The sequence below is a fragment of the Ischnura elegans genome (genome assembly GCF_921293095.1).
Source record: "Ischnura elegans chromosome 13 unlocalized genomic scaffold, ioIscEleg1.1 SUPER_13_unloc_2, whole genome shotgun sequence".
In the NCBI taxonomy this organism is placed as follows: domain Eukaryota; kingdom Metazoa; phylum Arthropoda; class Insecta; order Odonata; family Coenagrionidae; genus Ischnura; species Ischnura elegans.
This window is the reverse complement of record NW_025791658.1, coordinates 8,722,463-8,747,836: the sequence shown is the minus strand read 5'-3', so window position 1 is coordinate 8,747,836 and position 25,374 is coordinate 8,722,463. Positions and strand designations below refer to the sequence as shown.

The following is a 25,374-nucleotide window of genomic DNA, read 5'->3' as shown; positions in this document are numbered from 1 at the left end:
AATTAAAGTGGGCTCCAAAAAAGTGGCCTTCACAATAATTAGTGATAACTTCAGTTTTCAGAGGCTGTTTTGTATTTATACAAAGATATGTTTCATTTTGTATTAGTTTTATTTCATAAAACAGTTGAATACGTCTCTTCTTTCATGTACGATTTGGATTGCATAAATGTAAACATAAGTAAAAGCCTTAATTTTACTTACAAGTTTTATATTTTCCATCATTCAAACATTGTAAATAGTGGCTGTAGTGTAATTTGTAATATTAATAATGAATATCTTTGAAAATATTAAATTATAACATATTTAGAATACATCCATGTTAAGTAGAAGCCAATTACACATGATCATTTGGAGTATTCGCTTGTTAAATTAGCGTACCTTCTATCGCATTCGCGTTGTAATAGTTAAATAACTTTTTTGAAACCATTGCTAAAAAATACCCTATTTTTTCAAAATTTACTTTTTAAATTTCAAAGCAATATCCCACAGCCGTACCCTCGGACTGCGCCATTTCTTAAGTTGAAGGCAGCGCCCTTTTAGAGGTCCCAGTCCGGCCCTATAGTTCCTGGTAGCACAGGTCTTGGGTACTGAATTTCCTCTAAAACATATATTCGCATAAATAGCCTTAGAAAATATTATTTATATAAATGTTTATAGTTTAAAATATCTTTAAAGATAGTATGCACGCATTCAAAGACTTATATTCAAGTTAAATAAAAATTCTTATGAGCTTTTGAAATTTCCTCCTCTCGTGCGGGTGGGCTAACATCTGCTATCTCAGGGGTTTGTAATGCATTGCGAATAGTTGACGATTTTTCAAACCAGTCTAAAAACAACTATTGTGTCACCCTGGCCCTTTTGTCACTCATCAAAATGACAGGAAAATGCTACTTTGAATAACATTTCATAGCTTGCGGAGTTTATGAATGATAAATCATTTTAATTTGAAGTCCTGCGAGTCATTAGCAGCTACGTGAAACAGTCTTTAAATGCCTTGACACCTGACCCAGGTTTTCCTTCCCTGAAAATGAATGAACGAGAATGCATTCTTTTCCAAAACAATATCGTCTCGTCAACACTAGAAACTAGTCGAGGGGAAAGGAGCCACTTTCAATCACAGCTTGGAGTTCATCAGAAAATGTTGCGGTGACTGCGCTATCAAAACTTGCAGATCCACCTAATATTGCCGCAGTGAAAATACCTGCTTGCAGTTTAAAATTCTGGAAGCAACCAAGCTTTCACTAAATGTCTCGGAGCCATTACCGCCCTCGTCTTTTTGTACAGATTCACAATGAACTTTCCCTATGTCTTGACCGCTTGGTTGATGTTGGTGCGGCTGAGGTCATTGATGTTTTAACTTCGTCTTTATTCAGAATAAAGCATCGTGCGTTTAAACTTCCACACAATATCGCTTTGACATGCTCCATTTTCAAAGCAATTGACCTCTTTCAATTTCTCTTCTAGATTTATGGTTTTTCTTGATAAATTCTTGATTTATTCTACCCGCATTCCTATTTTTTGCCATTGTTCTCTTGGTTTTTACTCTGTATGGCTCTATCGAAATCACCTGCTACTGCTGAACTGTATTCCTGAGACGCAGAGGGCATATAACTGCGGGGAGGGAATGAAGCCATTGTGTTTGAGACCCTATAGCGGACCCTCTTATATGTTGATGCTATTCATGCGCAACTCGGCCACCGCTCCATTTCTCCCCCGTGAATACCGATGACCTTGAAGGCTTTAGCGTAGACTCTACCTGGAAGTCAATTGCCCAATAACCTATGACGGCCAAAATTACATCTCAAACAGTATTGTTTATAAAAACTCATTTCCAATTTAATCTCATCGCCCGGGACCCGTCCGCAAAGGGCGGGTGTCGGGCACAGCAGCGAGGTCGGCAAGGTCCTCGGGGTTGTCAACATGCGAAATCCTTGCAGAGACTTATCATCATCACCATCAGCAGCAGCAGCAATGAAGAAAGAAGAAAAGAAGACCAAGAAGATGGAGAAGAAGAAGTCGGCTATAAATGTAGGGACGTGGAATGTGAGGACTATGATGAGAGCGGGGAAATTAGAAAATATCAAAAGGGAAATGGATAAAGGGAGGATAGATATCTTAGGATTATGCGAGGTGAGGTGGAGGGATGGGGGGGACTATTGGAGTGATGGGTATAGGGTTATATATAGTGGAGGGGAAGAAAGCAAGCGAGGGGTAGCTTTAGTATTAAACGGGAAGATGGGTAAGCATGTGGTACGTATAGACCAGGTAAGCGATAGGATTCTGGTGGTAGAAATTGAGGCGCGGCCCACCAACCTTGTGGTGGTCCGCGGATAACGGAGAACATGATAAGGGAAATGGAGGAGAGGAGGAAGTAGAAGAACGTGGACACAGAACAGGGCAAAAGAATGTATAGGGAATTGAATAATCGATTACGACGTGAAACTAGGAGGGCAAGGGAAGCTTGGTGGAAAACACAATGTGAGGAAATGGAAAAGTTCCAGAAGGATGGAGAAGTAGGCCAAAGTTAAGTCACTATCAGGCGGCAAAAGAGAACAAGCCATGTCTAAAATTAAGGCTAAAGATGGGAGGATGCTAACCGAGCGAGAAGAGGTACAGAGTAGGTGGAAGGAATACGTGGAGCATCTGTATGACGGAAGAAACAGGCCGGAGAGATTGAGTTTAGAGGATGAAAGTGCAGTGGAGGAGGACAATCTTGGGCCGGGGATATTAGATTCGGAAATAGAGAGAGAACTCCGTGATATGAAGGCTAGGAAAGCAGTAGGCGTGGACAACATCCCGTGTGAGCTTCTGAAGAATCTAGGGGAGGAAGATAAGAAAAGGTTTTTCGAACTAGTGCGCAAGATCTATGAGGAGGGATGTTGGCCGGAGGATTTCGTGAAGACGGTTTTAATTCCGCTTCCGAAAAAGAAGAAAGCTGTGGAATGCGGAGATTATAGGACTATCAGCCTAATATCCCATGCGGCTAAAGTAGTGCTGAGGATATTGAACACACGAATGGAGGCAAGGGCAAACGAATATTTGGGCGAAGATCAGTTTGGTTTCAGAAAAGGGAAGTCAACTCGTGATGCAATAGCAATAATGAGGGCCCTCGTGGAGAGGAACCTAGAATATGAGAAGCACGTATATGCATGTTTCGTGGATTTTGAAAAAGCGTTTGATAGGGTGAACTGGGTGAAGTTAATGGATATTCTCAAGAGAATGGGTGTAGATTGGAGGGATAGACGACTGATTCGTAATCTGTACATGGCCCAGACTGCGCAAGTGAGGATAGCGGATGGAGAATCTGGGTGGGCAAGCATTGGCCGAGGTGTGAGGCAAGGCTGTCCTCTATCGCCGCTGCTCTTTAACGTGTACTCTGAAGAGATGGTAAGGGAAGCGTGGGATGAGTTAGAAGCTGGGATAAAAGTGGGAGGAATGATTTTCAAATCAGTGAGATTCGCGGATGACCAAGCGTTGATCAGCCAGTCAGCGAGGGGGCTTCAGGCTCTAGTGGATGCGCTATACGAACGTTGCGAGGAGTATGGGATGAGGATTAATCACAAGAAAACTAAGGTTATGCGGTTTTGTAAAGCATCACGAGCAAGGAATGTGAGACTCAATATAAAGGTGGGGGGTGAAAAACTTGAGCAGGTTGAGCAATTTAACTATTTAGGCAGCACGTTAGAGGAAAACGGATACAGTAGTAAGGACATCAGGAAGAGAATAGCATTAGCAAAGGAGGCGTTCATGAACAGGAAGGAGCTTCTGAGAGGATCGTTGTGTAAGAGTCTAAAAAGGCTGGTGAAGAGTTTGATTTGGAGTGTAGCTCTCTACAGTGCGGAAACGTGGACACTGAGGAAGGAAGATGAGAGAAAATTGGAGGCATTTGAGATGTGGGTATAGAGAAGAATGGAGAGGGTGAAATGGACGGAGAGGAAAAGGAACGACGAAGTGCTGGATATGGTTGGCGAGGAGAGGCAGCTTTTAGATGAGATACACAGGAGACAGAAGGTTTGGATGGAGTTAGTGCTTAGTGGTGAGGGGATGTTGAAAATGGTGTTGGAGGGTAGAATGTTGGGGAAACGAGGGAGGGGAAGGAAAAGAATAGGATTTTTAGATAGATTGAAAGAGACTAGGCCTTACAGAGAATTAAAGAAGGCAGTGCTGGAAGGAAAGGGAGGCTCCTAGATCACCTCGTTAGTACTCCATGGAAACCTACCTTAATCGGTAGAATACTATAATAATAATAATAATAATTTCCAATAGCCCCACGCTTAATTAATGATCTAAATTAACTATTATCATTCTGTTAAGGAGACGAGATAAATTACTTCGGTAGGCCGGCTATCTGGACCAAATGACGAGTAATACTTTTGGCACTTGCACAGCAATGGATTTCGATTAATATATAAACAAAAAAGAATATTTGAGGCGAGGAATAATATTAATATGCGTAAAATGATAGCAATTCCGTGTGTACTTAGTGAAAGTCCACGTTTTATCATGAGAGTGTTTAAGATTTTTGATTAGGCTAAACTGCGTTGCAATGTTTCCCCGAGGAACGAATTTGCGTTATATCGAAATTGCGCTAATCGAAATTGCGCTATACGAGACATGGGTGTAAAGGCATTGATTGCGATTCGTTACCCACCATTAGTGTATTCATAATATACAAATTATTTGGTTTTAGAAATACCGGTTTAGACGAATGGCAATGGTCAATTTTATCCTCATTTGAAAAAGGCCAGATTGGTACCCATACGATGCCACTCCACGTGATGTCACAGGGACCTAGTTTTTATACGAGTTGGTAGGAATTTTACATCGTCTGAGATTACCAATGCATGCATGAGGCACAGAGCTCAGGGGAACGTCTCCTAATAATCACCTATTAAAACTGCCTAAGGTTGGAAAGTTTTCTTCGTTTGATAAGGTATTAATAACCCATATTTAAGCCAAGCGCTACCTTCTAGCATGGTACTCTGCTACCTGCTAGCATCCTGCGTGTCATCAGTGCTCAAAGCCTCGCCCCAAGGTCACCTCACTTGCAGCAGCGGGAACCAGAACGACGTCACACGGGGTTTTCCCAGCATTCATACTTAGCCGTCGCGTTTTCACTTTTCATTTAATCACGAGAAATAGATATCGTCATATAAAAATCTAAAAGCGTGAAATACGTACTCCAGGAGTAATAATCTTTCGATTTAGGCAATAAAAAATAATAGGAAACCACCCTATTACCACGAGGGCTGTTTTTTAAGTAAGGGCCGTTTTGCCGTACACTGTAGTAGTAGGTTGTGTGCGCTTGCCGCCTCCCCGCATTCCTTGCGTACAACCATGTGTCAGTTGAAGTTCTGTATGTAACCTTTACGCTTTACTGTGGATCTATAAAATGTTTAAGATTACACAGGCCAACAATGAAAAACTTTTTTACTGAAAATACCTTATTCTAATGTTTTTAAAGTTGCTGAATCCAAATATGATGGTTTTAAAGTTGTATCACCCACCTTTTATTCACATTTTTACAGTTGAATTTATGAACTCAAGCAATATTTTAAGTAATTAACAGCTTTTTTACAGTCATAATAAAATTGAAAAAGTAAGTCTAATGAACGAAGATAATGGGGGATTACTGTTGGTACTTCACCGAGAAGTTCAGCAAGCGATTCATCGCGGAAAAAGCTACACAAGAAGCTTCAAGGAAAAAAGGGAAAGAAAATGAAGACCAATTCCATTTGACAAGTGAACCCTGTATTATCATGCTGAAGTAAATACAAACAATTTTATCACGTTGTGGTGAACAGTAAATACAAACAATTTCATGATGTAACACAGTGTTTCATTGATTTCCCTATTTACCCTATAGGTAGAGGTCTGTGAATTTCGCGAGATGCGATATCGCGAAATAACACGAAATAATGCAAAATCGGTATGTAATTAAAAATGAAATTTCGCGTTTTTTGCAATTTTCGGTGAATTAGCAAAAAAATAGCATCCAATGAGTCATAATCTATTAAAGCCTGTGCCTTCATTTTTTGACACTGCCGACGTTTATTTGCTCAACCTTATTACGATTCCAAGGTCAATTGGCTTGTTAAGTCTCGTGCATAACGCATCCGCGTAATATCGTGCACCATAGTGATTTCTCCACCAGAATTTGCCGTTAAATTTATCACAGTCTCTCTCTTCGATTCCCATACATGTTTCAATCCTTAAATATTTAGAATGAGGCGCTTTCTAACCTGAAGAATTAGAAATTATGAATTAAAAAGGGCTGAAAGAAATATAATGCGGCCGCGAAGAGCGGAAATATAGGTAAGCTGATGCACCCGGCACGCGTCGATGCCAAGCAGTAATTCCGGTGACTCATCGCGACACATTAGACAGTGTTAATGGATAACTTGTCGCAGGTAAACCTTGAGTTTGGATCAAATGTAACAATTCTCTTGACTGAAACACGACCGCTGGCTGGGAACGGGCCGCCGTTCACGGCACGGCTCACAGAGAGTGGCAGAGAGTCGTCTCGCCTGGAAGCCGCCTGAATTTCACGCCGTAGACGGCACACCGCCGGGATTGAAATGGGCGCTGTGGTGACCACAGGGGCTGTCAACCGTCCCGGTGAGGGGTACCGAAAGGGAACCCACGACATGAAACATTTCGGCCAATTTCTAAGTTATACAGCACTATGGTTATACCGTAGCTACACAGCACTCAAGTTTGAAAACACCATCGTGAGTGGTTGTGTTTTGCGGTTGGACTGTTTTTTTTATCGTAGTTCCAGCTTTAAATATCAAACGAAGGATGGGAATTTTAAAATGCCAAAAGCTAGTGATACCGCTCATACCAGGGCAAGTGAATTCAGCTGAGAAGGATTTTATGCGAAAGACAGAGTATTACTGTGCAAAGTTTGGGATAAAATATTTTAATTTGACAGATGTGGCACTTTGTAAAAGCACATCAGTAGCGATGCATATAAACATTCGAAAGAAAGGGGACACCCGCAACACGACAGCTATCATTTGAACACACAGTCACTCAGTCAAAGAAAGCAAAGGAGGAGCTTGTTGTTGCTACTACAGAAGCATTTTTAAAGGATTTATTTAGGGTAGAGAAACTTGACAATCCAAAAATTCTGGAATGGCTCTCGAAGTATACACATATGAGGTGTAGTGGGAATTTGCCATTTGCCGATCGTATTCACCAAGACTACATACTTGAACCATTCATATACCTTGAACCAATATAAGTTGAACCATTTCTTTCATTTAGTTTTATCAGAAATTTTGCACAATCAAACTTGTGTTAAATGTTATGTAAAATGCTTAATGAAAGTATAAGTATTCATGAAATGTGTACCATAAAATAATAAAATGCCTGTAAACGTGGAAAAATTGTAGCATTATAATAACACCGCCAAGATTTTCTATAACACCGAAATGACATGGTTTTAAAACGAATTTGAGCAAAAAATAAAACCACTTTCGCGGACCTCTAACCATTAGTTATGGCCTTATTGTTCCATATGAGAGCATACCTAACAGTAAATAAGAAAAAAGATATCCAACTACAGTAAAACTTTGATTTTACGCAGTTGGAGGGACCGAAATATGGGCACTGTGTAAAATCAAAGTGTGTAAAATCAAGAGTTGGTATTGAGGCGAAGTATAGTTTTCAGGATAACTCTTGATCATTATTTTTAGAACGCTTAGTCATACACTTTTGTACAGTTCTGATTTGAGCCAGAACCGGATCCAGAAAAAGTCTCATATGTGAGGCCTTACACTAAAAGAGCATGAAATCCTTTTCAATCGCATCAGGTATATGTTTCCCAGATTCAATTACTCATTTGGAGGCAAGAAAATGAAGCCTAATAATCTTATTTTCTCGCAAGCAACACCACAGATGACGTGTTACCTTAAGAGAAACACAGTTGCAATCCTGAACAATGTCTAAAATGGTTGAACTGTTAGCATTTCTGGCACTAAGATTACTTCTGTTACGCAGGAGAAATTTCGGAATGGTGATACTAAATGCTTGCAGAGAAGCTAATTTTCGAAAATATTCTCATTAAAAGCAGTTTTCAGGAAATCCGTTTAACCACCTGCGAACAAACAAGGATTGGGGATTAAAGAAATGAGATATCTGAGGATAGTCATCCAAATTAATCCCATTAACAGGGAGCAAAATTTTGCTAATGCATTACAAAGGTTTTACACCCTGTGGGCCTGGGTTCAAGTCCTGGGAGTTGCAGAAACTTATCAGAGATGGCCCTATCCCTACTTGAGTGTAATGTGGAGGGCACTTCCAGTGCACCACTCTGTCTATCAGATGGGACGTTAAGTCCTCGTACCTTTTAAGCTTATCATTACAACCTGGCTAATGCCAACATAGGGTTCTTATCCCCCCAGCCCTTACTTCATGGCACTAATGACCCCAGCTGTCAGTTACCTTCTTCCAAATAGCGTATCATAGATAATATGGAGCACACAGGACCCGGGAAATTCGGAAATTCAGATTTTTCCAGTGTTTAGATCACTTTTTTAAAGTGAGCTATTTAAATAACCGCGCAACTACCGTCATGCCGCCAGTGATGAATAAAAAAAAATCATTAATAGTCCGGAACAATTTTCCTTATTTATAATTTTTACGCATTAAAAAGCATTTTCCCATGAAATTTTAGCATTAGTAGATAGAATCTAACGGGTATAGCTTCTCTGTCGGCATTCTTCCGCGAATTCAGCGCCGGGACCTTCGACTCACAAGCCATGTGACTCATCTTAACGTAATATTTTGCTTCCCCATATCTGATAACAACACCGGACACTTTTGTATTTCGATTTAATGGTACTAAGCCATTCATGAGTTTAAAAGGGACTGCCTTATCACTCACATCTTGAATTTGACTTCAATGACGACGCGAGTTATTCTCCGAGGGCATTAACTCCCGTTCCGTTAAAAATAAACGCTTGCCACCTAGCGGAGTTAAGCAGCTAGCTATTAAAGTTCCAACCATGTTTCATTTAAACCCACTGACAGTGAGATACAAGTTGAATCAGCTCTAATAAGCGCGCCGCGCAATCAACTTTCCCTCGCCTCCATTCGTCCCGCAGATGTGGGGTTACCCCGCGGAATGAGACAATGCATGCTGCTTATACCACCGTGTTGAATCACCATCGACTTACGTCCATATTAGAAGTACAACCGTCTTTTTTGGATCACCTTGGAAGCCAAAATTTTGGCACGGGAGGATTTTTAACGGCTCATTTCGCTGTTATATTTCGCTGGGGCGGAGGAAAACATAGCGCCGGCAAAATTCTAGAAAACCTTACATTAGGGATAGATATTCCGTGGTTCATAATTCCGTATTAATGACCATCTACTGTAATTACAATAAATATGGTGTCACGTGAAAAACACTGTTGGAATGGAAGTGGGAAACCCTACCAACTATCTCTTCCCTGAACACATGGAGTACAACCAAATGAGCCTCGGAATCTCATCGCCCGGGACCCGTCCGCATAGGGCGGGTGTCGCGCACGGCAGCGAGGTCGGCAAGGTCCTCGGGGTCGTCAACATGCGATATCCTTGCAGAGACTTATCATCATCATCATCATCATCATCAACAGCAGCAATGAAGAAGGAAGAAAAGAAGACCAAGAAGATGGAGAAGAAGAAGTCGGCTTTAAATGTAGGGACGTGGAATGTGAGGACTATGATGAGGGCGGGGAAATTAGAAAATATCAAAAGGGAAATGGATAAAGGGAGGATAGACGTCTTAGGATTATGCGAGGTGAGGTGGAGGGATGGGGGGGACTATTGGAGTGATGGGTATAGGGTTATATACAGTGGAGGGGAAGAAAGCCAGCGAGGGGTAGCTTTAGTATTAAACGGGAAGATGGGTAAGCATGTGGTACGTATAGACCAGGTAAGCGATAGGATTCTGGTGGTAGAAATTGAGGCGCGGCCCACCAACCTTGTGGTGGTCCAGGTTTACATGCCCACTAGCAATCATAGGGAGGAAGAAGTAGACGAGGTGTATGAACAGCTCGAGGAAATAATTAGAGACACACCGCGTAAGAAAAATCTGGTAGTGATGGGGGACTGGAACACCTCAGTCGGGGAAGGGAGGGATGGAAACGAAATAGGAGATTTTGGTCTAGGAATACGGAACGACAGGGGAGAGAAAGCAGCAGAATTTTGTAGGAGAAACAAATTATTCATCACAAACACGTGGTTCAATCATCATAAAGGGCGAAGGTACACGTGGAAAAGTCCAGGGGATGCGGGGAGATATCAAATAGACTACATTATGGTAAGATAGAGGTTTAGTAACAGTGTGAAAAACTCACGCAGCTTCCCTGCAGCGGATGCGGATTTGGACCACAATCTAGTGCTCATGAAATGCAACGTAAGATTCAAAAGACTTATGAAAGTTAGGAAGGCGAAGAAATGGAACGTAGAAGCCCTGAAGGGGAGTATGAGGAGAGAATATCAGGAGCTAGTGGACATTAGTATACGGGAGATTGAAAGTACCAAGACGGTAGAGGAAAGATGGGATAATATAAAAACGGGAATAGTCAAAGCGGCGGAGAAGTCAATTGGTTATGTTGACAGTAGAAGGATAGAGAAGCCGTGGATAACGGAGGCAATGGTAAATGAAATGGAGGAGAGGAGGAAGTGGAAGAACGTGGACACAGAACAGGGCAAAAGAATGTATAGGGAATTGAATGATCGTTTACGACGTGAAACTAAGAGGGCAAGGGAGGCTTGGTGGAAAACACAATGTGAGGAAATGGAAAAGTTCCAGAAGGATGGAGAAGTAGGCGCGTTGTACGCCAAAGTTAAGTCACTATCAGGCGGCAAAAGAGAACAAGCCATGTCTAAAATTAAGGCTAAAGATGGGAGGATGCTAACCGAGCGAGAAGAGGTACAGAGTAGGTGGAAGGAATACGTGGAGCATCTGTATGACGGAAGAAACAGGCCGGAGAGATTGAGTTTAGAGGATGAAAGTGCAGTGGAGGAGGACAATCTTGGGCCGGGGATATTAGATTCGGAAATAGAGAGAGAACTCCGTGATATGAAGGCTACGAAAGCAGTAGGCGTGGACAACATCCCGTGTGAGCTTCTGAAGAATCTAGGGAAGGAAGGTAAGAAAAGGTTTTTCGAACTAGTGCGCAAGATCTATGAGGAGGGATGTTGGCCGGAGGATTTCGTGAAGACGGTTTTAATTCCGCTTCCGAAAAAGAAGAAAGCTGTGGAATGCGGAGATTATAGGACTATCAGCCTAATATCCCATGCGGCTAAAGTAGTGCTGAGGATATTGAACACACGAATGGAGGCAAGGGCAAACGAGTATTTGGGCGAAGATCAGTTTGGTTTCAGAAAAGGGAAGTCAACTCGTGATGCAATAGCAATAATGAGGGCCCTCGTGGAGAGGAACCTAGAATATGAGCAGGACGTACATGTGTGTTTCGTGGATTTTGAAAAAGCGTTTGATAGGGTGAACTGGGTAAAGTTAATGGATATTCTCAAGAGAATAGGTGTAGACTGGAGGGATAGACGACTGATTTGTAATCTGTATATGGCCCAGACTGCGCAAGTGAGGATAGCGGACGGAGAATCTGGGTGGGCAAGCATTGGCCGAGGTGTGAGGCAAGGCTGTCCTCTATCGCCACTGCTCTTTAACGTGTATGCTGAAGAGATGGTAAGGGAAGCATGGGATGAGTTAGAAGCTGGGATAAAAGTGGGAGGAATGATGTTCAAATCAGTGAGATTCGCGGATGACCAGGCGTTGATCAGTCAGTCAGCAAGAGGGCTTCAGGCCCTAGTGGATGCGTTATATGAACGTTGCGAGGAGTTTGGGATGAGGATTAACCACAAGAAAACTAAGGTAATGCTGTTTTGTAAAGCATCACGAGCGAGGAATGTGAGACTCAAGATAAAGGTGGGTGGTGAAAAACTTGAACAGGTTGAACAATTCGACTATTTAGGCAGTAAGTTAGAGGAAAACGGATACAGTAGTAAGGACATCAGGAAGAGAATAGCATTAGCAAAGGAGGCGTTCATGAGCAGGAAGGAGCTTCTGAGAGGATCGTTGTGTAAGAGTTTAAAGAAAAGGTTAGTGAAGAGTTTGGTTTGGAGTGTAGCTCTCTACGGTGCGGAAACGTGGACACTGAGGAAAGAAGACGAGAGAAGATTGGAGGCATTCGAGATGTGGGTATGGAGAAGAATGGAGAGGGTGAAATGGACGGAGAGGAAAAGGAACGACGAAGTGCTGGATATGGTTGGCGAGGAGAGAAAGCTTTTAGATGAGATACGCAGGAGACAGAAGGTTTGGATGGAGTTAGTGCTTAGTGGTGAGGGGATGTTGAAAATGGTGTTGGAGGGTAGAATGTTGGGGAAACGAGGGAGGGGAAGGAAAAGAATAGGATTTTTAGATAGATTGAAAGAGAGTAGGCCTTACAGTGAATTAAAGAAGGCAGTGCTGGAAGGAAAGGGAGGCTCCCAGATCACCTCTTTAGTACTCCATGGAAACCTACCTTAATCGGTAGAATACTATACAGTGAGTCCTCGTTTAACGTTGTTGATTCGTTCCCGAAAAAGTCGACGTTAAGCAAAACAACGTTAAACGATGCAGCAATGAAACAATGTAAAAAATTTAATTTCGTTCCTAGCCATGCTCCTAACAACAATCCATTCTTCGTGAAGAATCCAGAATTTCCCGGGCGAGAATCCAAGGAGGCCAATTATCGGAGCCGTAACTTTAAGCAGACTTCGTGACCAATCGAATCAGGCCAAAATGAAAAAATCTGAATCTTACACTCGTAAGCACGAGGATGAAGGGCGAGTCAATTTTCGTGATGATATGAATTCTTTAACGCGGCGGAAATCGCGAGAAACATTCATTACCGATTATTCACTTCAGCATGATAACGATTCATTCGAAATGAAACGAATTTTCATAACGAAAAGGTTGGGAAGAAGGCATTATTAAATGAAATATAAAAACTAAAAAGAAAGTATTTTAATGGCGAAACATCGATATTTTCAGTAACAGAAGAAATTTTTATTGTAAAAACTCGACCTGCAAACCTAAAACTCGACCAATCTCTCCAGCAGTTGCATCTTCTTCAATTCTTTTAATAATACCAAGTTTTTGTCCTAATGTCGCCGTTTTTTCTTCACGTCTGAAGAACCACCAGGATAGCCACTCTTCTTCGTGGACATTGTTTTCAGTTGGCATCAGAAAAATATACGAATAATGGGTAAAGGAGGCGATAATTATTCGCTCAGATACATATTTAACATACGCTACCCACGCCAACCTTTTCTGTCGAACGAAAATTACCAATCGCATTAATATAGTAATATTTACTATACATCAGATGCGCTTGCGTCCTATTCGCCGTTAAACGGGACGACGTTAAACGAGGACACACTGTAATAATAATAATGTTATAAATAGCGTCGATCAATAAGTCGAATAATAAACGAAAGGTGATAATTTTAATATCTCCGGCGATCATCTGTCTGCAATTGCCATATATTTTAGGTTTCGATATCCATCTATGGTAAATTTTAACTAACAATAAGAGCGATATTTGCGTTCGTAAAGGAGCCTGAAATATTACTGAGAGGGTGTAAGGGGAAGCAATAATTAGATTTGCGATGTTTTTAGGTTCACTCTCAACAGCGCAACGTCATTTCAACCGTTCTTGTATTCATTTTTGCAACTCATTTAGACGAATACATAACCTAACTTCATATTGCTCCAGTCGGAATTTTCAAAACAAGTCGAAAGACAACTATGTAAAATCAAGATTAGCGGCCTCTGTGGGACTAGGGTTATGCCGCACAAAATCGAAAAACTGTGTAAAATCAAGAAAAGATGTAAAATCGAAGTTTCATCATTGGAATTCCCTATGCTTTCCGGTCGGACTTGAGTGTTGCTGCGTAAAAACGAGCCTTGATGTAAAATCAAAGTGCGTAAAATCGAAGTTTTACTGTATCCTAATCGTATTAAGTGACTATTGAATTAAGAGAGATCACATCGTTTTCTCTCGAATCTTGGCAAAAGTCACGCGATAGCACTCGCTTTCTGGAATTATTAAATAATAAATATATGTTCTCTAATGCAAGCATGTTTATTTAAACACATAAATATAATGGTTTAAAAGACAGTAGTGCCTTTCATTTCCGAAGGATATGAAAAAAATGGTGGCTATCACTGAAACCTCTCCACAGTAAAGTGACCATATGTATGTACCAGTTTACCCGGGACAGTCCCGTTTTCAGAATGCTTGTCCCGGTGTCCCTGCAATGTTCCCCGGGACAGGCAATTGACCTGGTTTTTGACTTGCATCTGTGTGAAATACTGAAACTTTTATTTTGCGTTAGTTTATAAATTTGTTGCCCAAACAAAAATCTGGGATTTATTCAGGGTTATTATTAACAAGAGACAAGAAAAATTATCCCATCAACTTTTTACTTTTATTATTTTAGCCGTCTACAATAACGGGACATTTTACGGCTCTTTAATTACGGCAGTAAAATTAACTTCCTTGCCAAAGTGCTGCACAGTCACAAGTGAGTATCAATTGAACTATGTATTGGTATATCGCTCAATCTCAGAGATCTGTCTGAACGTCAAAGCGGGAGATTCGCGGTTGCGTCGTCTAGTATGGATATCTCAACGGTCTTCGGAAGACTGACTGTGCGTTTGCTGACTTTTTCATTGATTTCTAAATGAATGCTGAAAAACTAAGTTAAAAAAAACTTGATATGTAACGGTAAACACCATAGCAGACCGTAAGTTGTGAATCTAAGCTAAAGCTTTGTAATTTTATGGCATGTTCTTTGTGGTTTTAGAATTTAGTCTTTTGACTTTGCCTTTGACAGTGCTTTCGTTTGTTATTCTTAGCTAGGTTTTCACTTGGTATTTGGGCTTTGGCTTGGGCCATTGGGATTAGTCATCTTCATAGGCTTTGGACTTTTGCTTTACAAATCAGTTAATTTTCGAGACTTCACTATTTGACTCCCTACTTCAACCCTTAACCGGTGACGTGCGGTCTGAGAGGCCGTTGCGTTTCTAAAGTTATGAATATTTTCAAAATTAAGATTTCAAAATGTCTATAATTCTCGTTAGCTTCATATTTTTGCATAACAAGGACATCCCACTCTTAAAATTCAAGGTTCCTTTTATTAATTTATGTAAATTTGCAATTGAACTCGATTAGTGGTCTGTGAGACCGCACCTCACTTACTAAGAATGCATCAAGAAAAGGAATAAGCGGGATAAATTTCATGGCTACTTACTACTTAGCTTCCAACTTTAACATTTAAGGCCTTTTTTGAATCTGGCGAAATACTGATACATAAATATAATAATTATAACTCAATTAGTGTTTTTGGCATCAGTTGTTTGATCCTGCTTCAAATCACAATTTTTTTGACAAATTGGTTCGTATTGGGAGTGTAAAAGTTTTAATATCAGTTTTAAAATAGTTGAGCATTCAAAGAAAAATTAAACAAAGAAATAAAAATGGCGTAGCAATATTTTATGAATTTTTGATTTATTGCGGTCTCCCAGACCGCACGTCACTGGTAGTGTAACAAGAATTGCACGTCACTGGTTAAGGGTTAACTCTTATGTCTTCAGTAAGGAATTCAGCAAGTTTAACATCATAACTACCATACCTAAGGTTGAGCGTTTTGAAACGACAGGTATGCTGAAAATTTTAAGTACAAAATTTAATATATTTTTTTAATAAATTACTAAAAGACAACACAGTACAAATGCCAATTACTGCATAGCTATCTCACTTTCTTCCTCCTAGTCTTTCCTCATCACTCACCACTGAAAATCTGACTGAAACTTTCAGCCTAGGAAAAATGGGGAAACGGCATTGCAAATATTGCCAGGGAACTGCAAAAGGAATTTCCTTTCGTTCAAAAGAACAGGACTGATTCTGATGTATGCTGCACAGTGTGCAGATGTGAATTTTCAGTAGCTCCTGGTGGTGGGGGAGACATTTCCAACCACTTAAAGACTGAGAAACACAGAAATACAGTAGGGTAGACTGGGGCAATTCCAACACCTTAAGACATTTTTAACTTTATGTTTTTTACTAATTTAGCTACATCGTTCATTGAACTACTTGCAAATTAGTTCGAATTTTATACATCCGTATGATATGTCATGTTAACAAACTAATGTAATTTATGAAGTAAAAAAAGTGTTTTCTGTGACTGTTACCAGATGTCGGTATTTCCCCGGTCACTGGGGTGATTTTGACATGCCTTAGGGGTAATCCCGACAGTGGTAAAAAATAAGAAAATAATTAGATTGCTGATTGCTTATTTGTGAAAACGCTATTTACGTAATTTTTGGGCATATTGAAGAGCACGGATAAACAAATGAATACTAGAAGGTAAGAAGTAACTACTCTTTTGGAAGGAAAAAATTCGCGTGATATTTCGGCGATAGCTTCTTTTATTTAATAATAATAAAATACTTGCCTGATCTTTAAAAACGACCACCAGGACTTGAAAACCCACTAGCCCAGTCCTCGCCAGCAATTTAGGTCTCTCTATTGAAATTACGCTTAACATTTAATTTTTCAGGAAGATCATACACTAATTGCCTTAAATCAGTCAAAGTTATGCCATATAACTGGTTTGATAACTGTTTAATATGATTAGATAGTATGCTTTCCTGTTCGGGTGTGAAGTAAGATTTTCTCCCAAGGCTGGTTTGGCCATAGAGTTGGATTTCAGACGGCCATTAAGGGTGATTCTGGGAATATCTAATTCAGCCACCACCCTTTTAACAGTTCCTCCACTTTGCACCAACTCAAACGCCTTTTTATAAGTCTCCTTATTCCATTTCCCCCTCTCCGTGGTCTGTTTCCTCAATCTCACCATCTGGAGGTCATTTAAAATAAACAATAAGGCCCTAACAGTCTCATGCAAAAGTATAGAATAAATGGGGAAATACTGACACCCTGTTGGTATTTCCCCCTCATAGGATGTCGGCATTACCCCGAAAGAACAATATGGTGGTTACAAAACCCTGGAGACTACTCTGAACGTTGAAGTTTAACAAGAGATATACCAAAATGTTAGTTATATTACGTAATTTTTAATAATCTAAGAGCTATAACAATGACACGTGCTGTTAAAGTGCTACATTGATTTGTATGGGAGTCAATTTTTAGATGAAAAACTATGAAAATGAATTATGCTTCACCATAAAACAACTTGTTTGCTCAGACGACAGGAGCATACCAAGCACTAATTGCAGTGTCGTCCGCAATGCATCAGCACTAAAAAGCAGCGCCTGGCCCTCTAAATACGACCGCAAAGTAGGGTGTCGGGATTGCCCCGGTCTACCCTAACAGCAGCTTCCTCTTCATCAGTTCTAACAAATTTATTTCGAAATACAGAAGCAGGAAAGGAGGAACTACAAACAGCAGCTGCTGAAGGAGAAGCAATGGCATTTCATACTCTCAATCACAATCACAGTTTCCGTTCTATGGATTGCACTTCAAAGCTTGAGCAAAAGTTATTTAATGGCAAGTTTGCACGTGCTAGAACTAAAGCTGAGGCTATTGTTACAAATGTTTTTCCTCCTTTTGCCATGGAACCACTGCAAAAGGAACTTAAAGAATCAGAGTTCATTGCTATTTTAGCTGATGCCTCAAACCACAAGGCTTTAAAAATTGTGAGAATAATTGTGCGGTTCTTCCTACCGTCAAGTGGATTGCAAACAAAGTCATTAGAATTGCAGGGCTTGCCAGGAGAAACAGCAGAACTACAATTCCAATACATTGGAGAAACATTCCATATCAGATAAAGTGGTAGCATTGTGTGCAGGGTTGATAACAATCATGATTTTTTTTTTTAATCATTTTTGTTGATTTTTTTTATTTAAATCTGATTTTATTGATTTAAATGAGATTTTTATGATTCTCCATTCATCAAAAATTCAGTTATTTGCAAAACTAACTATTTGGGCAGCATATTGTAGAATGATCGTTTGCAGAGACAATACGAGGCAACATACTCTAAACTTAATACAACACTTAGTCAATCAGGGGACAGAACTATGGAAATGCCAATGGTATCAAATTAAAAATTACACCAGCATAATATAAAATTGCCATTGGAAGTATCAAATGTGCGATATTATGCGGTTCTAAAGCATATGAAGTTTAGAAAAATTCTGTAATTGCAACTTTGTATGGTGCCTACGCTTAGAAGTTAAATCAGAAAACAATTTTTTTCAACGGATACACTAGTCTTCTAACCAAGGCCATTTTTTTTATTGTTCATGTTACATGCATTCCTACAGTATCATTTCTATTTAAGAGCCACCATTGTGCTGATAACTGTCGATTCATTGTATTAATTAAGAAATAAAAATCAAAATTATACACTTACAGCTTCCTTTTCTTGACTCTTTAAAAATCAAACATATATATCACATTATGATTTAAATCACCTGATTTTTAAAATAAAAATCAAGTAATTTAAATCGTGAATTTAAATCAATCAACCCTGATTGTGTGCTGACAACACGAACACAAATTTTGGTGGGGCACAAAGAAGAAGAAGAAACAATGTTTTCACAAAGTTAGCACATTCGTTAAGACAGAATATACAGTAGTACAAAATTTTATCGATTCCAATCCCGATTCCGATTCTGACATTTCGATTCCGGTTCTACCGATACCGATTCCATCGATTCTGATGCCATAGGCTCCAAGAAAAATATGACTTAATTCCAGGCAGCAAGAAAACCACTTTTAAAAATATTACTCTGTGAAAGAGTCAGTTGACAAAAGCATCTTTCATATCATCACTATGTAATTAAAATATAATAGCTATATTTCAAAACAGAACATACCTGAAAAGTGGTGTTACATGATAGGTATTACTTTAGAATATTGGCACACATAATATATCGACCATGTATATGTATCCAAACTACAAGGGAGAGCCCTGAGTACAGAAATTTTCATAGCTGTAATAAAGATTACGTACTACATATATGAATAGTGTAATATTCGGCCCTTTCAAATTCTCAAGCAGAAAAACCAATTATTCTACATCGTGAAAAATCGACCTCAGGTACCGAGCCTTAGAGTTCCGCGGCGTGTAGCTGAGCTTTTACGCGCGATTGAAAAATCGCTCTTATTTCCTTCGTCACAGACTTTTTTTTCCAAGATTTCTAATTATTACTTTTTAGAAATCTATACTTTATAATTTGGTTCAAATTTTCCGAGTTATATTTTCCGTAAACGAAAGATAATGTCTACTTTATGTCAAATTACACGTGAAACATGGGTCGGCCATTTTGCGTCGTAAAAGCAGACAGATGAGAGCCAAAATCTTCAAAAGTCATTGAAAGTATAGGCAAAAGCATAGGCGGATCCAGGGGGGGGGCACGGGGGCACGTGCCCCCCCCAGACCCTTAAAAATATGCTAGATTTTTAATACGGTCCCATTATCATTTCGTTTGTTTTGTATGACTAAGTATCCTTGTGCCCCCCCCTGAACAAAATCCTGGATACGGCCTTGCTTGTGCCCCTCCCAGAAAGAAATCCTGGATCCGCCCCTGGGCAAAAGCACCAGTTCAAAGGAATATTGTGTTTTATATTCCATAAAACTCATACCAATGCAAAACCACTAGGATAAATTCAAAGATTCTTTGAGGAAAAACGATATCTCGCGTGGCATTGAAAAATTGGTCATGTTTGGGCCTCTGTATCTCACTAAAGGTTCGTATATGTGTAAAACGGCATATAAATATATATGTGGTAATGATTTATGATTACTTACACTAAGTTTCAAGTCTCTATCCCCAAAAAGGTCATTTTAGACTTTATTCCAGCTTTTTCTGATTTCGGACCAGTGTGCGCCGGGTAGGAAGACGATCGGCCGCCGCGGCTGGCGTAAAGGTAATCGACGCCCACGTCGACAACTATGGTGTATTCGGCAAGCTGAAACTACCAGGCCAAGGCATTAGAATGACTTATCGGCTATAAAAACTGTATTATTACATGAGTTTCATGATAGCGATTCCTGTCGGCAGATTGCTGGACCTACTAGCCTCGAAAGCTCTGTAACCTTAACTACTCGACTCGACATTTGTAATGCTACTCGAAACGCTCGAGTCGAGTACCAACTACTCAATCGACTTGAATTTTCGAGTACTCGCACATCCCTAGAAGATATGTGTTTTGTCATTACGATTACGTGGTGCGAAAATTCAAATGACTGTTGGAAACGTGGTTGTATATTTTGTTGTTTGAAGTACTACTGGAATCGGAATCGATTTTTCACCTTGGCAAGTACTCGTTTTCGATTCCGGTTCTTGGTCGAGAATCGAGGAATCAAACCGACCCATCACTAAAGTAAACCTTTCGTGACGATTTCGCATTTCATTGCGGCCGTAGCTACTATATGTCCATGTGCCTGTGCGGTTCGTGTTTACAACCACTGCCTTTACCGCCTTCACAGAACAAGAATGTGCAATAGTTATGCATTTGTTTCTGAAAAGGCACAATAATCAATGGCTTTAAACCAGAAGCGCCAGCATTACTGCATTTGATCGAAATCCAGCGACTCAGCATCGAAAGTGCGATCAATTTATGGAGGAATATCTTCAATTTGCCAGGGTAAGTAGGATCGATAAATTACGTCACATAATATTTCGCAATTATTTCCGCGATATTTTCTTTATTAAAAACAATTTTACGTTGAACAGAGAGGAGATGGATCAAGTAGAAAGATGAGGATCAATCCTGCGGCAGATAAGAGGCCATCAAAGACGGAGTTTCGATGCCAATTTAAAAATAGACATTGCAGAATGCACCGTAAATCATAGCATTCATATGACGGCTGAAAAATTTGGCGTGGAAAGAAAGTCTTTGGAAAGATTGCAAAGCACTAATACATCGTGGAAGTCATTTCAGGGGTCTCGATGCGTCAGATTCATAGAATTAGAGGAAAATATCGTCGAATTTGTGCGCAAATGCAGAGCAGAAACTCTTTGTGTAACTTATGCAATGATTCGCAACGAGGCATTGAAAATTGATAACATATTTTTTCGGTGTTTATGTTTGTTGGAAAAAGTTTATTTCTTAATTTTATTACTTTGATATTTGTAAGTCCTGTAGTTTAATTATTTTGCTTAGCAGGCATTAGATGGCAATATTTTTATAATATTTATAATTTATTTAACACAATTTTATTTAGATTTCCTAAATTATTCTAGTCACTTGGATTTGACATGACTTGATGGGTGTGTTACACTGGGTCTAAGGAAGTTTCAGGGCCAAATGCAATACTCTTTATGGGCTTTATGTTAAAGCTTATATAATTACATTGTCTGTAGTCATTTGGAAGTCAAAAATATTAATAATTTGTGAATGTTTAAAAAAATACAATAGCCTTGGATAGTTGAAAAATTTTCTCATTACTTCATTACATCTGGTTAAGGAACTATAAATTACTGATACATGCAATGGATAACAACATATTTTAGGAATAGTTATTTTGTTGTGATGGAAAATGTGTAAACAGATTTGTTCTTATTATTCACAGAAAAAAATAGTTTTTATTGACTCTAGAATCTTAACTTGCTAACCACAGAAAAACTGCCTTCCTTTGCATTTTTAAATTTTTCCCAAAACTGGGGTCTCAAAATTAGGGGAGGGGACAATATTCAGAGGGGGACTATATTCGGAGATATACGGTATATGTTCACTAATGCATGCATATTTGTTTAAACACATAAATATAACAGTTTAAAAGAAAGTAGTGCCTTTCAATTCCAAAGGATATGAAAAAATGGTTCCGATCACTGAAACCTCTCCATAGTGAGCCTCCATACATCAAATTGCCCAAATTTTGGTCCCCTCAATTACGATGTGAAGAGGTATTACTGTAAATAAGGTGGCATTTCAGTGACCCTTCAGTCTTACCACAGTCAACGCAATCCAGCTGCTGGCCACTGTTGTGTTTCTCCGCTTCCGCGTGCGCCGCAAGTTCCCCCTCCGTGAGAAAGGCCGCATCGCAGTCAGCACACGAGAAGTGCGCAGTCCGTATGTGTGCCGAGAGGTCCTTGCCTTTGCCAAACACCGTGCCGCACGCCTAGCAAGGGAATTGCGACACTTCCTCTTCCGGGTGCGCAGTCTTGCGGTGCATGAGCAGGTAGTCGCTGTGGCAGAAGCGCTTGAGGCACGTGGGGCACTGGTACGGCTTCTCTGCGTTGTGTGTCTTGCGGTGGAGAGACAGCTTGTCCTTGCGGTTGAACGCACGACCACAGATCTAGGAGGGAGACAACAATGAACAATAGGTGGTAACCATGCAAAATAAAATACAGCACACTCCTGATTACAGTGAGTCCTCGTTTAACGTCAATTACCGTTCCTGAAAAAAATGACGATAAATGAAATGACGTTAATCGAAACATAATATCCCATAAGAAACAATGTTAAAAGTGAATATCGGCTCCTAGACCTCACAATTCCTATGCAAAAAAATTTTAGCGTATCACATCTGGGGCATTTTTTACGATGGGAATGCCAAACTATGGCATAAATACGAGTTCCTGTCTTCATCGACGACAATAGCAGCAGTGACGTAAATCCTTCTCCATTTTCGCATCTTCCCGCATTTGCTTTTCGGCTTCGCTATGGTGGCCGCCCGGGCGAGTGTCGCCTGGGCATTATCATCACTGAAACATCGTCGCAGTTACAGGAACCAAAATTATTGTGAAGACGGCGAAAAAAGTGACGACAAAAACTCCCGAGTTCTACAAGGAAAATTCCTTGAAACAACTTTTTAGGTTCCTGAAAACCATTATGTCAAGTAAAACCTTGCGCACCTACCTAAGAATGCATTTTGAAGAAAATTTGCTAAAACCGTCATCGCAATTAACAATTAACACACCGTTTTATACTTTGTAAAGACTGACTGTATTACCGCCCACAAAACGAACAACCTGCAACCTTTTTTCTCGTGCAAAATTTAAAAGACTCGATGTTATCCTGAAGCGAAGGTGCGATAAATGAATAACGATCTCAAAATTTTCGTGACGTTATCGCAAAATGACGTTAAACGCGGTGACGTAGAATGAGGTCTCACTGTATATGGGCTAATGATGGGGAGAGATGGCACGAATACCATATATGTATATGTCTGAATATTGTCGCCCCTTTTTTCCAAAAATGCCCGTGGTAAAATTAAAGGGGAGGGGGACTATATTCAAATGCATTTTTTTAACTTTTCCTGAAACTGAAACCCCAAAATTAGGTGGGGGGAATATATTCGGAGGGGGACTATATTCGGAGAAATACGGAAATCAGAAAACATCAATCCAAACTTTTGCTTAAACTTCTTCTAATTTTCATTATTTACATAAAACAAACAATATACTACTACTTATGCAGTTATTCTGTTATTTTAGAGTGCTCCCCGGACTCAATGAGAATTTTCTTTGCCAGTTTTTGAATTTTTTTAGCGATGATAACATGGTTGTAGTCGTATCATTAATGCTCCACGTAAGGCCTGGTTTCAAAAAACCCCTCATCGGTGTCTGCGTGATCACGGATACAGTAAAGTGGTTTGCAGGAATGCCTCAAAACCACTGTTCGACGTCGGAAACTACACTGTCAGGCACCACGCCACGTAGTCGCGTCTGGCACTAGTTGCCGGGGTTGCAACTGCTGCGGGACGTGTATCCGTGATCAAGGACCACGGTCGCGCACTGCAAAGCTTGGAAAACAGAGACATGGTACTCCACTAAATGCAGCTAGTGCGCGATCACTTCCATTCTATGAAGGGGATTCTAACAGAAATAATAAGCCTGGTGTATCTTCGCATTAATGCAGTAATGCCAATGAATTTGCATCCGATTTCTTAAAATAAAGATGGCAGAAAAAATTGAGTGGGAGTGAAGATCATGCATACGGATAATGCGCAACACAGATACACCGCAGCCGGATATTCGGGAGTCTGATGTATAAGGGAATGTTTGTCCGCGAGCGGTGTGCATTGTTTTGCTAAAGCTCTAGTCGAGTTTAAGTAAATGGAAGATCGTAGCACTTTTCCGCAAGAATTTTTAATGCGTACAACGTGTTTCAGCTCACTGAGCCATCATCTGGTACAAGACACTTCAGAACATGTGAAAAACCCTTGAGAAAGGAGGGGGTAGGAGAGGATTTGACATCTTTGAGGATGGGGGATGGGAATAGGCGTACAGAGTAGAGACAGTGGGAAAAGATACAACTACGGGATGTGGAGAACCCACGTTGGAGGGAGGGTTCTGGTCATAACTGTAAAATGACGACACGTGGGGAAGAACCATAGCAAAACGGGAGGAGGGGGTGTTGAGAAGAGTGAAAAAAGGGACGGTTTAGGGTAAAAAGAGGCCGCGTGTCTTTTGAAATTGAGAGGAGTAAGTAGCAACGCAGGAAAAGAGGCGGGGGTGAGGAGTCCCTTAGGGTTAGCTGAGAAGGAGAGAAAGTTAGCGGGGGTACAAGGGAGGAAATTGCAAGCAAAAGAAAATGGTCAAACACAATACGGAGAAAGGGTGGGCGGACAGGAAACACCCCGTGGATGTTGGGGTCACTTAAGGCGTGGGTGAAGAAAGAATTTCCCCATTTGTTTTTGGGGAAGGGTATCTTTAGGAGAGGGGCATGGGTGAAAAACACTTGCTCATTCACGAGCGTATTCAAATCACTTTGTACAATTTCGAATTGCTCAAAAACATCCAGTCTTGTGCCCTTACTTTCTAAATGTAGAATTTCAGGTTTAAAATTACAACAATGCAAAGTCTGTAGAAGGAGTTTGGCGAGAAGTGACGTTTCATCCCCATTTTTCTAGCACCTTCTATGTTCTTTCATTCTGGTAATGAAACTTCTGCCTCTTTGACCGATGTAACACATGTTGCATGAATCACAATTAACCTTGTAAATGCCAGATTGAGTGAGCTGAAACGCAATGTATGCATTAAAAATTCTTGTGGAAAAGTGCTACGATCTTTTATTAACTTAAATATGTCTAACTTCCATTAATCACAAGAATACTAAGGTTATGCGGTTTTGTAAAGCATCACGAGCGAGAAATGTGAGAGTCAAGATAAAGGTGGGTGGTGAAAAACTTGAGCAGGTTGAGCAGATTGGCAGCACATTAGAGGAAAACGGATACAGTAGTAAGGGTATTAGGAAGAGAATTGCACTAGCAAAGGAGGCGTTCATGAACAGAAAGCAGCTTCTGACAGGATCGTTGTGTAAGAGTTTAAAGAAGAGGTTAGTGAAGAGTTTGATTTGGAGTGTAGCTCTCTACGGTGCGGAAACGTGGACA

The 25,374-nt window shown here is 40.2% G+C and overlaps 1 protein-coding gene across 1 annotated transcript in view; it reads right to left on the bottom strand.

Annotated features, from left to right (window-relative positions):
* LOC124172780 overlaps nucleotides 1-25,374 on the bottom strand; it is a 79,534-nt gene that overhangs the window by 35,001 nt on the left and 19,159 nt on the right. The window contains exon 3 of the mRNA XM_046552275.1: nucleotides 21,990-22,335. Within this exon, the coding sequence (XP_046408231.1) occupies nucleotides 21,990-22,335 (346 nt within the window). The remainder of the gene's footprint in view (nucleotides 1-21,989; nucleotides 22,336-25,374) is intronic.